The sequence below is a fragment of the Drosophila nasuta genome, chromosome 2R, assembly GCF_023558535.2.
Source record: "Drosophila nasuta strain 15112-1781.00 chromosome 2R, ASM2355853v1, whole genome shotgun sequence".
In the NCBI taxonomy this organism is placed as follows: Eukaryota; Metazoa; Arthropoda; class Insecta; order Diptera; family Drosophilidae; genus Drosophila; species Drosophila nasuta.
In genome coordinates, this window is record NC_083456.1 from 9,076,486 (window position 1) to 9,091,096 (window position 14,611).

Consider the following 14,611-nt stretch of genomic DNA (forward strand, 5'->3'; position numbering starts at 1 on the left):
GTACGTCTTTTAAGTGGACAGCTTGAAGCTGCCCAAATCAAATCAATCAAGCGTCGCACCCAAAAAACAAAAATCCAAAATCAACTTGCAACTCCGAACAGGTTGGCCAAAAGGCATAAATACTAGCTCCGCAACATTGTTGAAGTCGTTGCATGTAAATCTCGTTGTGGTTACTGTTGCGATACTCTCTCTCTCTATCTTGGGACAACTTGGATTGAATTCGTTTCGAATGATCGAGATTAGCAATATGTTTCGAACTTACAAATTGCAAAACTATCTTCCGGTTTCCTCATACAATAAAGTAATTTATTTCGAATACTTTCAGGAATTTTGTTTAACCTTTAGACACTCAAAAGTTTGCTGATTAGTTAACACAAATGCAATTTAAATTTACGTTTTAACGTGTGCTCTCTAAAAATATGAAATTGTTATTAATTTATCAGCAGACTGCCTCCGCTAATTTGGTATCTAAAATTAGAAAACCTACATGCTAATTTATGTTATTGTGAACTTGTCAGCTCATAACCCTATTATTTTGTTTACAGACAATAAAGAAATCACAGCCCAAAAAAAAACACAAACAAAAAACAATCATTAGCAATTTTTTGGCATGAGCAAAAGCCGTGTAAATAATGCACACAACGAATTGGCATAAATAAATTTTAAGTAAATACGAGTACCGAGTCCAAGTACGACTCTCGACTCTCGACGCTGGCGGAAAAGTACAGCGAAAAATGGTGTGTGAAAATTTATGGCCCAGTGTCCATTTGGCGCTTTTTGGAAGAGAAGCGAAAACAAATAAAAAAAAGAGCTGATGTTAAAAGCAAAGCAGAGCTGACGGACAGATGAAGCGCCTGACGATGGACGAGCAGACGGACAATTTCAAGGTTTCGCATTGCTAACCTACAAAAGCAAGCGTCAAAATAAACAGAAGAGCATAAAAATCAGCAAAAAATAAAAAAATTTAACAACATAAAAAAAAAAGAAATACCACACACAAATCCGCAAACGGAAATACTTGATCACAATCACAAAAAGAAAAAAGAAAAAAAAGATTGTTGGGTTTTGTTTGGAATACTGCATTGTTATTACTCGGCGATTGTTGTGTCTATATGAACTATTTGTTTAAACAATAAGAATAAAATAATAAATAAATAAAGCAAACATGCGAAATATGTGAAGCTCAAATTAACTAGACTCGACAACCACGACATTATTTGAGAACGTGATATTGAAGTGTGCTCGATAGCAATGACGATTGACAAATGAATTTTGGGATCATCATCAAATCAATATTCTGTATATTCGTCGTTTTTTAATGAAACGCAATTCAAATGAGGATCAATTATTTAAATAATATTCCACATTCATCATCAAAGAATATACGGTTCTAATTAAATACTGATTGACTATAAAACTCGCCCGTATATCGCAACAAGCCTGTTCCCCTATGCTGATTAATGATTGATTGCCGATTCGATTCGATAAAATAATACACTTAGTGTTGAACAAACGTTCACAGTCTAATGACATGATAGAACTTTAGATATTTATAATAGGCAATGCGACTTTAAGTGCTTTGTTTACACACCGTTTCGATATTAAATTTAATTAATTTAATTTCTGCTCTCTGAATATTAAGGAATTTTGTAAAATAAATCAATTGAATACGTTCCATAGCAGTTATCGATAATGTGAACGATATAATAGTTCAATGGCCATCTATCGAATAGCTGGTAAACACCTAACAACCGATGCAGAGAGACACGTAACTATTTGTGGAAACATTTTAAATGCTTGGCTAAATATCAATTGCACAATTTTCCACTTGATTTTCCTTTTTCAATCAAAGAAAATACACGACGCCAATTGCCACATTAGAGCCCCATTAAGAGAGCATAGAAGAAAAATTATAGAAAATTCCACAAGCGCATCATAAGTCTTTAACCTTTAGATAATAGCAACATGGAAAGCAAGATAAAGCAAAAAGAAATACTTATATCTACCATAATAATAATAAAAGCAACAGCAGCAGAGGAAAAAAACAAAACAAAAACTCAGCGGAAATTGGTGTAAAACTTGTCTTTGAAGGCGACGCCAACGGCACTCGCTCTCTGGTCGCTGGTCTCTGGTCTCCAATCTCAACCTGGGATGGGATCCAAGTCTGGCTGCAGTTGCTCCCATTATTGTTGTTGTTACTGTTGGTGTCTGTGTTGCATAAAGCCAATAGCATTTTGTATCACATTGCAAGGCGTTAGAGTTGCTGACGTTGTTGTTGTTGTTGTCGTTGCGCTTTGCTGTGGCAGCCGCTGGTTTCAGGTTCAGATACAGATTCAGATTCAAACCAATCCAAGCCATAGGAGTCAGAGCCACTTTTGTGGTCGCTGCTGTCGCTGTCGTTGCATTCGACAACTTTTCACTGCACTTCCGAGAGCTGTTGCTGGCTTGGTGGCTGGATGAATGAATGAAATGCAATGACTCAGTGCAGCATAAACTTGACTCTTTGAAATGAGTTCATACCGTTCATTTAACTCAACATTGGCCAACGGTTTGTTGTTCATGTTGCTCATGATGTTGTTAGATAGAAAAAAAAACTTTCATAATTACAACAGAGCAACCAACAGACATTCAACTTTTTGCAGCCACTGTGCAAATGTGCGAAGATCGGTTCGGTTTGGCTGCCAGTTGAGTCAAGTGCCTGATTATTTAATCGAAATGATTATGTTTGCCAACGGCCATTAAATGTAATCATGAAACAACTCCGCCTAGCACTCGAATTTGTTGCACTTTGATTGTTCATAATTAGACAGGAAATATCTCACAAAGATGCAAGCAACAACAATAGCGAGAGACTCGAACTCCAACTCCAACTCCAACTCGAGAGGAAATGAAACACAATGCCAATGATTGCTCTATTCGAGAGATTGGAGTTCAACATTTTCGAAATTGAAAATTACACATTTGTGTAAATCGAAAACAAATATGTATAGTCAATTAACACAAAAACTAGGATTTCAAATATTGGTATCAAATTATATATAAATTTATTAGCAATTAATCGAATACTATTGCAAAGCCATTTGACTGACATCCTGTTTACCCAAGCACATTCAAAGCTTATCCGATTTGATAAGGCAACGAATGATTTATGAATTTAGTACACATTGCCAACAAATTAACTAGATAAGTACCTGCTGCTCACCTGGCTTATGACTTATGCAAGCATTCAACTTGGCTAACAAGCAGCTAGTAACAATGCGAGTTATTCGCAGATATATTTAACTATCTCTAGTCAGCTATTTCACAAAGCCATTAAAACAAAGCGGTAGAATAAATATTCGATAGACAATATCTGAAGTGTTATGCCGATAAACAAATGATTTGCTTGTGAAGCGAAAACATGTCAAAATTCCGCCAATCGAGTATCTTTGGGCGCGGTGTCTACATACTAAATTTAGTAACAGATACTTGCCACACTCAAGTGCGCGTGCTGTTGAGTTTTGTTGACAAATCGTTCACGGTTCACAGTTTGAAGATAGAACTAACTGTTGGAGAATTTCGAATTGCATTGCGGAATTTATCGCTTGTAAATACTGCGAGTATATTCCACATTTGGCACACTTATCGTGGGTGAGGCCCTGAGGCCAAATGGCCGTTGTAACACACTCAGCTGTCAGCTGCAAACTGTAAACTGTAAATCGACGTTAACAGCCGCTTTTTCTTCGCTGACAAAACAGTTTTGTATATCGCATTTCTCTGGCTCAAATTTGAATAGTCCGAGGGGAGCCCGGAGGTTGTTTCGGTTTCACCTTAAATGACTCGTCCACTGAATGTTGTGTTTGGGTAATTTTCCTGTCAAGCGTTTTACACACTCACATGTTTTAATCGCGTTCTAAAATTGATTTTAAATGCTTTGACACGGTTCTGTAAGCCATAAGACATAGAAATAGCCAATCATAGCATAAAACTTTAGAAGGTATTAAATATTTATGCGCCGCCGTCAGCCAGCTGCTGGAATTCAAGCTTATTCGAATTGGTTTCGGTATTCGAATGAATAACTTGGCGAGGCCTTTTATACGATCAATTAATTAACACAGCACGCAGAGCCACACACACTTCATAATAATTAAAAGTAACAAGAATAATACAACGAGTACTTAATAAATATATAATAAGGTTAAATTGCTAATTTCGCAATGCCTTGAAAATACTCGAACACAGTCCAATTACGCTTCGTGTGCCTTGAAAGATATTAATCAACGACTATGGATTACTCTAATGCCGCAGCTTTATAGGGTATATAGTATATAATTTGGGGAAACAATAAACGAATGACTTTTCGATTCTTCTCTCTCATCTTCCAGGTCAAATTATGCAAAATACTTTTGGTATTCGCTGGCATTTAAATCGCTTGCTGTTTTTGTTTACGAAAAGTTGTTTCCAAAAACGAACAATAAAATCAAAAACAAGTTAAATAACAAATTGATAAATATTAATAAGGCCAAAAAGACAACCAGCAGAAAACAGACAACATCAGCCACTAACAAAAATAATAATAAAAACGTGTATTTTTATCGGTTTGCTGCTCGCTTCGCTGCATGCAGAAAAAAATGTGAGTGAGTGCGAAGAGTCTAAAGCAGATACATACATGTGTTATGAGTCTGGGCCCATTTGAAGTCGTAGTTACAGTTATAGGTAAAAACAACAAACATTTTAACGGCATTCGTTGTATGCAAAGCACACTTGTGTATCTGCCAGATACAGATACGTACATATGAATTGCAATCAAGTGTAAACACAAATGCGCCGCACTGACAAACTGCGACGCGTGTGCGCGTAACTTGAGATACAATCTTATTGTTTTACATTTGAGAGTACACATATAATCTAATAATAAATCATATACTATATTCGAAAGGCAAATGTATTAAGATTTTTTGGAAACAGCACTTGTAATCTAAAAACGAAATGTTTATTTATATAATATAAAGTGTATTGATAGCGTTGAATATCATATCTCTAATAATAAAAACACAAATGAAATAAATAGGCACTGTGTTTTAACTCTTCTTTTCCTGGTAAGTATATTGTGTATAGTTGGATTGCTTTTGTTGTGTCTTGAAATCTAAATTTAAAATCCATTTATCACTCTTTTGTATTTTATTGCTAATTAATGATAAACTAACTAATTGAAATTGATATTACATATTAATTCAGTTTTATATTTAAATTCTATCTTTTTTTCCAACAGCCTATAAATAAAAATAATAGTATAAGCTACAATCAAAATGCTATCTTTTTCAAATCAAAATCTATTCCGTGAATTCTGAATTAGTTTCTTTAGTCATCTATCTATAATTGTAACTGATACATTCTCTTATATACCACTTTGTTGATTAGTATTCTAGAAGTCGCCTGCCATTTAGAGTCGCAATTAGCCAAAGGATAGATAGTCCCACTCGTAAAGCAATAACAATACTTGATACTGGCATTTGCAAGTGTGTAATCTTTTGTGTGATTCAATTATTTAACAACTCTAGATAGAGCGAGACGACAATCTCTATAGTAAATTAGCGTCAGTGAGTCACAGTTATGTGACCTTGCCCTTAATAAGCCACTCCAAGTGAATTAAAGATGAGTGCGATGACGCGTTTTGCTACCGTCGTGAAAGCTATTTCAAGAATTACTATCTTCCTATAATTTGAATCGATTTCTACAGCGATAACCCTGAAATGAATAACTGTCCAACAGTCACGCATCCAGGTACTGCGATCTAATTGTTGTCAACAACAGTAAAAAGTCGATACAGCCTCGATTGGAAAACTAGAACTGGGCGCCCAATGGGTTCCACTCCAATAAGCAGACAGCCCCTCGCTTGCTTAGCCAGCCAAATGGGTTTATAAATACGCATGGACAGTCGCGATCTCTCAACTATCCATTGTCCATAGCCATAGCAACCGCCTCAAAGGCAACTCAAGAGTCGACAAATCTCAGCAGAGACTGTTGCAGTCTGAATAACCTTGTGCCGCTTGACATACGTTAACATCAGGCAAGCAGGCGACCATATATATACTATATATTCAATTTAAGTATATAGGTAGTATGCATATCGTGAGCGATCCGAAAACGACACATAAACCATAATTAAAATCGAAAAGTGTTGCCCCAAAAGCCAAGCAAAAAAATGCGGGCTTGCGCACCTGTTTGTAAAGTTAACTTGGCTTTATTCTCTCGTCTCCCCCTCTACTTGTTACCCAGCTTTGCGTTTTATGAAACAATTACGAGTCGCAGTCGAAGACCAACAAAACAAAAACCAAAAAGCAAACCAAACCGATCCGAGTTAAACTTAAGCCACATCAAAAACCCAATCGAGTCGAGTTGAAATGCGCTGAGTTAATTCGACTTGAATCGCAGTCGGAGTGAAGCCGGTGGCCAACAACGCGCAGCGAATTCGAATTGAACACCAAGTGGCCAAGCCAAGTTAGCGAAGTTAGCCACAAGCCGGCGAAGCTCTGGGCCCCAAAGCCAGATTACTGCAACGCCAATGCAACAAACATTGCACAGTGGAGCTAAAGTTGAATTTCGCAAAAGAGCTTGTTAACAAATTGCTATTAATAAGATTCTGCATATTGCACTTTAGTTTAAAGTTCTCGCAATATTGACAATAATAACATAAAAGAAAAAATGTATTACAATCATAGCATTATCAATCATAAGTGCTGTGATAAGAACTAAGGTCTAATTGTCTGGCCATCACATACTTTCTGTCAATTGCACTGATTTATAAGGTCGTCAGATAAAGCTGGGTATCATCATTATAAGACAAAGAGTATTTAGATACCTTAAAGGATCGAAAAAGCTTTAACAGTTTGCATAGATTGTCGTCCACAGTGCTGCCAATTCTGTCACAGCTTTAGCTTTGGCCTGGCCCGGTTTTTTTTTGCTACGATTGGAGGAGCTCTGCTCGCTGCTCACTGCTCGCTGCTCTCTGCTGTGTGTCGTCGATCGTCGATTGCTTCGATTCGATCGGTCGCCTTTTTAGCTTTGGCGTAAAATTGCGGAGCGTTGTTGTTGTGCGCCATTAAGGCAACAACTGCTACACAGACTGGCAAACAGACAGAGCGACGGACAGACAGAAACCTGTAGAATTTACAATTACAGCAACAACAGCAACAACAACAACTGGTAGCCCACGTATCTGCGTCAATGCATTTGCTCGCTGGGGCATTTGCAATTGAAGCGTGGCTTAAAGTGAGCGTCAACGTCAGCATCTATTCCCCCTTGCCGCCCCTTCTCTTTGTCTTCTGCAGCCAACTCCCCATTCTGTATGCTCGCTGTTTGTGTGCGGTTTGTTAACGTGTTTTTATATAACTTTTTTTATGCGCATAGTTTTCTTGTTATTGCTTTTTATAAAGCTGTTGACTGCTTTGTCGTTTGTTTATTTCTGCATTTTTTGGTGGGAATATTTGTTGTGGTTTCTTTTGTTTCTAGAAGTTGGAATTTTATTTGCTAGCGATTCGGATGAATGGGAATAAGTCTTATGAGTCATCTAAGTCATTCAATTGAGTTTTGCAGTGAACACAAATTATATATCAAAGCGAATGTATGTTTAATTATTTTTAATTGCAACATTTCATAAAACATCTGCAACTCTTTCTCTCTTACTCACTGTGCAACCGAAACATGTTCCGCAATTTAGTTGAGCAACTTTTGCTGAGTGATTATCTCATAATCAGCTTCGCCTCGCCTTACACTCAATTTTTGAGGTGAGTTTTTGAGTTTAATGAAGCTGCAAATCGGCTCGGAAATCAACTTGAGCGGCGGTTACATCAACGAAAAAATACAAAATGAAAATCATAAAAATGGGAGAGATACATGAAACAAATTTGATTAACAAAGTCAGCAACACGGATCGCAATGCAATATTTTTGTTTTTGGGATTTATAAGCAATTGTTGTTGCACCGTTCATACACATGTAAGCGCGTATGGCTGTATTGCCAATTTTGGCGCGCGATTCAGTGAAAGTTATGGTTTGGGGATTGCGGCAGACTTGGAGCTGGGCGCACTACAAAACTCAAATGCTCCTGCAGAAACATACACACAGGCAGACACGCACACTGCAATACCTTTCGTTTGAAGTCAATAAGCCTAACAGGGCTTCTCGTACAAAATGACCCAGTAAGAGAAAAATTTACTCACCAGTCTGTTTAATCAACAAGTGGCCGGGCGTTCGTTTATTGTATTAGTGATAAGGTCTCGTAGACTGTAAAAACTGGTTGGTTGGTTGGGCAATTACTGTTACAATTATTTGTGGCTTTAATTCACTTTCGTTTTAATGTGCCAATCGATTTGGTTAAACGATAAGGCGGCTGCTTGTTTGTGTTTAACCCTTAACAAACATTTGGGGCCCAATTTCCGCACATAGCACAATCATTAATAATAATAATTTACTCTTTTTTTCTATTGCGCTTTAAATACCGATTTGTTTTCTTTTTCTTATATTGTTCACACTTTTCTCCACTTGAAATTGATTTTTTTCTTCTTGTATTTTTCTTTTTGCTTTTCGTTGGTGCTTTTGTTTTGCTTTGTTGTGTGTACGTATTTCCTTCTATTTCTATTTTCCAAGCAAAAAGGCAAACAAAAACCAACTCAGTATATTTTCTGTATTGGTATGTGTGCGTGTGAGTCTCACATTAACCGGTTTTCGGTGTGTTTGTGTTTATGTAGTTGCGCTGTTGTTGTTGGCTTTTAGCTGTTTTACTGTTGCTGCTTCTTGCTTCTTGCGCAGGCGCGACGCGCGGTGGTCAACGGAATGGCTGCTAAATGTTGCAATTGCAAGAGTGAGCAAACTAATTGTTTATTGTTTAAACACGGTTTAAAAAATTAAATTAGTTTGCATGTCCCTATTTACATTTGCACACAGGCATCTGCACGAATACATACACGAATACGGACACAAACACACACAGACACGTTCATGCACAGGCTCTGGAATGCAAGCAAACAGGTGTCGATGTCGATGATGTCGCGATGTTTTGGCTTGATTCGTGGCCTGCTTTGACTTTTCTCCAAGATTTTGTTTGAGCGTCGTTTATTCTTGTTATTGTTACCTATTAAAATAACGTTTCACTTTGTGAGCTTAGCGTCGTTTATTTGTTTAAATTAAAATAACATTGTTAGTACGTTTGAAATATAAAATTGAGCCCTACGCGCTCCGCACGTCAACTCGATTTGACTTCTGAAATGCAACTGTTTTATCACTCTGAGGTGACCGCAAGTGTCATTGCAAAATATACTATTTAAAGATGAAAATATACTAAGAATACCACTTTTACAACCACTGCCTGGTAACACTTCACTATGTTTGGCGCAATTTTGAAAAAATGTTTTAAAAAGGCAACGCCGTCTGAAAAAAAATTCAATACCCTTATATAAAGATAAATAATCTCTTTAAATTAATAATTAATCTTTCAAAAAATTACGATTAATTATTAATGCCCTGTTAATAAGCTTGGCAGCAGCGGCAAAATAAACGAATGAGTTTCAGTGTGGCCCCTGAGCTGGGGCTGCCAACTCGTTTACTTTTCATAATGTGTATACATTGGAGTTTGCGCTCGTGCAGCCAACTTGACGAAAGTTTACTTTGGCGGTAATTTGAATTTCATATGTAACAAATGTTTGTTATATTTCATTAATTCTTCCCATTCCAAAGCGTAAATACAAATCGTTGAATAGAGCTATGGCGCCTATTGCTTCATAATCGCGAGATAAAAGCCACAGCTCAATTGTGCTTAATAAGATAAACTTACTCTGCGGACACTGTAATCAAATACGTTGTAAAAAATAAAAGTAAAAAGGTTTTTGATCATACCTCAAGCGGAGCGTTGCCTGACCACAGTCCAATGGCCTCGAGATAGGCACGCAGAAGAATTCGCCAATACCAATAGTTATGAGAATCGCTAAGTTTGGGTATATTGGGCACTTGAATATTAAAAACGTCACTTTTACTGGACCTAAAGCCCAAAAAATTCCAAAAATTCAGAGCTCTGAGCATTTTATTGACAATACATAAAAAGTTATAATGCTGTAATAGGATTTCACATTAATATGGACGGAAACGTTCTTCTAAGCTTTTGAATACTTGTTTGGGGGACATTTCCTCATAGCCTGGTTCAATTTTATCACCCTGTATTGTTGCAAGGAGTATAAATTTGGCATGTGGATTCTATGAAAATAATAAAATAATTACTAATATATATATATTTCGTAGATGAGTTTGCTAACAAACCTCTTTAGGATGATCATCCCTCCAGAGATCGGCAGCTTCTAGATAGGAGCGAAGAAGCATTCTCCAGTGCCAGAAATTTTCTGGCCCATATAATTTCGGTATTGCCGTAAAGTCCAATTCAACGTGACCCATTCTGTTCAACGATTCAATTACTAATATCGATCTATTCCAATTCTTGAGGTAGAAGGAAAGCGAAAAATATACTTCGCTATCTATGGGCTTAATTATGCCTAGGCTCTGCAGCGGTAAACCCCAAGGGGGATTACGAGTCTAGTAAGTGTGAACATATCAAAAAAAAAAGTAAAGTAAAACTGTGATATCAGCCAAGCGGAAAGTGTTAAGCGTGTTAACAGCAATAACAACAAAAAACTACACCCACATCTGCGAGAATAATAATAGATCTTTTCTGCAATTAAACTATTAAGTTGTTAAAATCCAATCAAATATAATAAAATTGAGGTGACTTTATCACAGCCACCGCAATGGAAGTTCGAATAAAAATCACCACAAAAATGAAAATGAAAAGCTAAAATTTAATAATTCTCACTACATTGTGTGAACAAATTGTTTAGTTCAGAATGACAGAACATTGAACATGCATACATATGAAAATAGTTACTTTGTATAGCTTTACTGTTTTATTTGATTTATTGCGCCGGTTTGTTTGCACACATTCTATATATTGACCGCATTGATGGTCGTTTGTATACACTTCTAAAGTTAGCGTGATGATATTTTGTTACTAATTTAGCTACACATTTTAATTAATATCTTTTCTTTATCAGCACCTTCATATCAGGTGTTATCTAAATGCTTTTGTTTGTATTAAATGCATAACGTCATTCTGCTCAATTTTAAATTTTGGCTAATCAAATTTTTTTTGGTGACTCATTATTTATCGTGATTATTCATTTATTTTCCTAATGCAAAGTGCATTAAGCCTCCAATTTAAATCTAAATTACAAATAATTATCTTTATATTTAATTATGTTTGCAATCATATCGCTAATTTAAATAATTGTAAATTTTCTTATTTTTTTTAAATTCTGATAAATAAATAAAAAGAAAAAAGTCACCTCTTCTTTATTATATTAATTGTTTTAAATTTACTTTAATTTAATAATACTTTTAATACTTGCCAATTTAAATTTGTTGCTAATTTTTTTTTTTATTCTTTCAAATAAATATTTTTTATTTTTTAATAACTTTATAAATTGTTTCAATTTATATAATACTTAATGAAAAATGCCATCATAAAATGATACTTTAAATATTATTAACTATGAATTTATTTTCATAAATTCACTTCAAACTCTATTAAATAAAATCATTAATTTAATTTCTTAGTATTTAGTGGTATTTAATTTAGTATTTCATAAAAATTCGAACATAAACTAATCCCATAAATCAATTATCAATTCAACTCTAAAATAATTAATTTATTTTCAATTTAATTAAATAAATAAACATATTATAAACTTTTTACTAAAGCCTTTTTTTAATTTTTACTATGACGTGTTTTTTGTTTTTTCGCATATTTTTTTCATACTACTTAATGTAAAGAGCATTTAAAAATCGACGAACTTTAATATCCAATTTCAATTGCTGTGGCTTTTTAAATTGTGTTTTTAGCGTTTTTTTGCGGCATGCAGCTCGGAAAATCCCTGAGTTGAAGCGAGCTCCAAACTGAGGCCATTAGGTAGGTAATTTATTTGTCCAAGCCCCGCTTAGGCTGCATGGATGGATGCCCTATATAGTCATATGGCACGTCGCTAAATCGATTTAGTCGACATTTGTGAGGCGATGAATACATTACACTTGCTGCCACCTGTTGCCCTGCTCTTCCACCTGCTGCTCCACGTGCTCATCACTGGAGTGCAGAGCTGGAGCTTTGGATCTCCCGATTCGCTGTCAGAGCAACGTACTCCACAGCCGAGTGACGATGGAAACTACGCTAATCATACGCGTAAGTGGAAGTTAATCAAAATTGCGAGTTGATCCACTAAATTGTTTGCTTGTAGTGCTCACACGTCAGCTGGTTGTGGGCACTTTGTTGCCACCTCAAGTGCCACAACAAGTGCCCTGGCCTCAGATTCCTTCCATTGTGACTCCAGGCACCACAAATTGCCGCTGCGTGCCAGCTGCGTCTTGTCCCAATCCTCTGCCAACGCCGCCCAACGATGGCAGCGGACAGCTGGACATACGCATAGTGAACAACGGCGGCTTGGTAAGTTTATCGAACCGACAAACAGCACCTCGCTGACATTTCCTTTACAGCCCACGGCGGGCACTACGGCGTCTCCCTTGAGCTGCAGCTATGGTTTGGTGGCTTGTTGCCAGGCAGGAAGCTATCAATGTGGACTACGCTTTCCGCCACCGCCGGGCGCGTCGCTAGCGAGTCCTGGCCAGGCCAGTTTTGGTGCTTATCCGTGGCAGGCAGCGCTGCTGACCACAGCGGATGTTTATCTGGGTGGAGGAGCGCTGATTACAGCGCAACATGTGCTCACAGCTGCTCACAAGGTCTACAACTTGGCGTAAGCATATATTAAGATGATAATCCCGCAGCTTTTGTTATCTATTGCCTCAGTTTAACCTCCTTTAAGGTGCGCCTTGGAGAATGGGATGCCTCAGGGACAGCCGAACCAATTCCCGCCCAGGATGTCTACATCTCCAACGTGTATGTGAATCCTGCCTTCAATCCCAACAATCTGCAGAACGATGTTGCTATTCTGAAGCTGGCCACAGTTGTCTCTCTCACCAGTCGTTCCACCGTGGGTACCATTTGTCTGCCCACCACCAGCTTTGTGGGGCAACGGTGTTGGGTCGCTGGTTGGGGTAAGAACGACTTTGGGCCAACGGGCGCTTATCAGGCGATTATGCGGCAAGTCGATGTGCCGCTCATACCTAATGCCGACTGCCAGACAGCGCTGCGTGCCACGCGCCTTGGCTCCTCCTTTGTGCTCAGCCCCACGAGTTTCATTTGCGCCGGCGGCGAAGCTGGCAAGGATGCGTGCACTGGCGATGGCGGCTCACCGCTGGTTTGTGCCAATAATGGCGTGTGGTATGTGGTTGGTTTAGTCGCCTGGGGCATTGGTTGTGGACAAGCAAATGTGCCGGGTGTCTACGTCAATGTGGGTACCTACTTGCCTTGGGTGCAAACAACGCTCACACTTTAAGTGGAGAAGGCGCCAAGCAATGATAAATTTAAGTCTTCAAACAAATTCAGCGTATATAATTTAGTTTAGTTATTATTACAATATATTATTATGTTTAATATATCTTAAAAGAAACAAACTGCTAAAGCTAACACTTAATATAAGCTCATGTAAGTTCATATCTTTCATTTAAATTCTATTACAAGTAACCTTAGCTCGATACAAGTAGAAACATGTATCGAATACCTTCGATCGTTCGATAACTCGCACGCGATAAATTCGATTACAAATATGCACTTCATTTTATCGCACAATACTGAACGCTCTCGCATGCGATAATTATACGCTGCTTGCGGCCACCCAAAAGCAGTTCGCATCAGATTTTCATCATTGTGCATTTTGTGCATTTAATTGACTTAATCGACTGATTTAATCAGGTCAATTCTAATTTCATTTGAGTAATTGCAGAGTTTTTTGACACAATAGATACAATTTAAATAGTTATAACATGAACATTTCACTTTTTATTCACATTGTAGGTCAACAATTATTCACCATATTTGTATAGAAATGATTATCAGCATTGTTATAAATAATTGTGCATGGACTGTCAGCAAATTTGGTTGTATGGTAATAACCTTGCCCGAAGAACTTAACAGTTACATACAACAGCAGCCACATAACTCACTTCAATATATTTACATACACAGCACCAACAGGTTGCTCTCAGCATCTGTTTCATTGTTGCTGTCCCACTCACACACTCAAACATACACACATGCATGAGAGCAGACAGAGAAACAGACACACCTCTGAGCCCTTTCATTCGCAGTTAACGGCGTCTGACTTACAATAAACAAAAAGGACGCTCAACTTTGCTCATTTGCACCCAATGCCCTCGAGCGTAATAGCCGTCCCTCTTCCTCCCCTCTCTGTCCACACACACACACGCATCCTCGCACCCATCAAGCAGCCAACGACGATTGGGATGCAAATGAAGCGTGGTTTCATCATCATTTTATTCGATTTTGCGTCTCTCTTTATAAGCATGAATTGGCCTAAAGGCTAGGCTATTAGTGCATAGGCCCCATTCCATTAGCTGTCATCCTCTCTAGCCCCGTTTGCAGTTCGTGTTAATGCGAAACGGAAGCCGGAAATGCTTCTTGT

General features: G+C 37.6%; 4 protein-coding genes across 6 annotated transcripts in view; 1 reads left to right on the top strand and 3 right to left on the bottom strand.

Annotated features, from left to right (window-relative positions):
- Positions 1–9,256, bottom strand: part of LOC132783880 (uncharacterized) — a 35,379-nt gene extending 26,123 nt beyond the window's left edge. For all 3 annotated transcript variants that reach the window (XM_060789188.1, XM_060789189.1, XM_060789187.1), the window contains exon 1: positions 8,201–9,256. The gene's annotated coding sequence lies outside the window, so the exon portion shown is untranslated. The remainder of the gene's footprint in view (positions 1–8,200) is intronic.
- A 267-nt stretch (positions 9,257–9,523) lies between these two features.
- Positions 9,524–10,055, bottom strand: LOC132786033 (uncharacterized). The gene is made up of 2 exons (XM_060792411.1): positions 9,873–10,055; positions 9,524–9,820 (listed from the first exon to the last, which is right to left on the bottom strand). The coding sequence occupies exons 1-2, from the start codon at positions 10,053–10,055 to the stop codon at positions 9,683–9,685; spliced, it is 321 nt and encodes a 106-aa protein (XP_060648394.1). The 3' UTR covers positions 9,524–9,682.
- LOC132786034 (uncharacterized) lies at positions 10,039–10,450 on the bottom strand. Its single transcript, XM_060792412.1, has 2 exons — positions 10,290–10,450; positions 10,039–10,226 (listed from the first exon to the last, which is right to left on the bottom strand). Exons 1-2 carry the CDS (start codon positions 10,419–10,421, stop codon positions 10,104–10,106), a joined length of 255 nt encoding a protein of 84 aa, XP_060648395.1. The 5' UTR covers positions 10,422–10,450; the 3' UTR covers positions 10,039–10,103.
- A 1,616-nt stretch (positions 10,451–12,066) lies between these two features.
- On the top strand, positions 12,067–13,920 carry LOC132785050 (phenoloxidase-activating factor 2). The gene is made up of 4 exons (XM_060791013.1): positions 12,067–12,255; positions 12,311–12,516; positions 12,567–12,823; positions 12,877–13,920. Exons 1-4 carry the CDS (start codon positions 12,093–12,095, stop codon positions 13,463–13,465), a joined length of 1,215 nt encoding a protein of 404 aa, XP_060646996.1. The 5' UTR covers positions 12,067–12,092; the 3' UTR covers positions 13,466–13,920.
- The last annotated feature ends 691 nt before the right edge of the window (positions 13,921–14,611 follow it).

Coding starts and splice junctions, on each gene's coding strand:
- LOC132786034 (XM_060792412.1), bottom strand. CDS start 10,421: ATGGGTCACGTTGAATTGGACTTTACGGCAATACCGAAATTATATGGG. Junction 10,227..10,289: donor GGGATGATCATCCTAAAGAG/GTTTGTTAGCAA, acceptor TTATTTTCATAG/AATCCACATGCCAAATTTAT.
- LOC132786033 (XM_060792411.1), bottom strand. CDS start 10,055: ATGCTCAGAGCTCTGAATTTTTGGAATTTTTTGGGCTTTAGGTCCAGT. Junction 9,821..9,872: donor CAGGCAACGCTCCGCTTGAG/GTATGATCAAAA, acceptor ATTTGATTACAG/TGTCCGCAGAGTAAGTTTAT.
- LOC132785050 (XM_060791013.1), top strand. CDS start 12,093: ATGAATACATTACACTTGCTGCCACCTGTTGCCCTGCTCTTCCACCTG. Junction 12,256..12,310: donor AAACTACGCTAATCATACGC/GTAAGTGGAAGT, acceptor GTTTGCTTGTAG/TGCTCACACGTCAGCTGGTT. Junction 12,824..12,876: donor CACAAGGTCTACAACTTGGC/GTAAGCATATAT, acceptor CTATTGCCTCAG/TTTAACCTCCTTTAAGGTGC.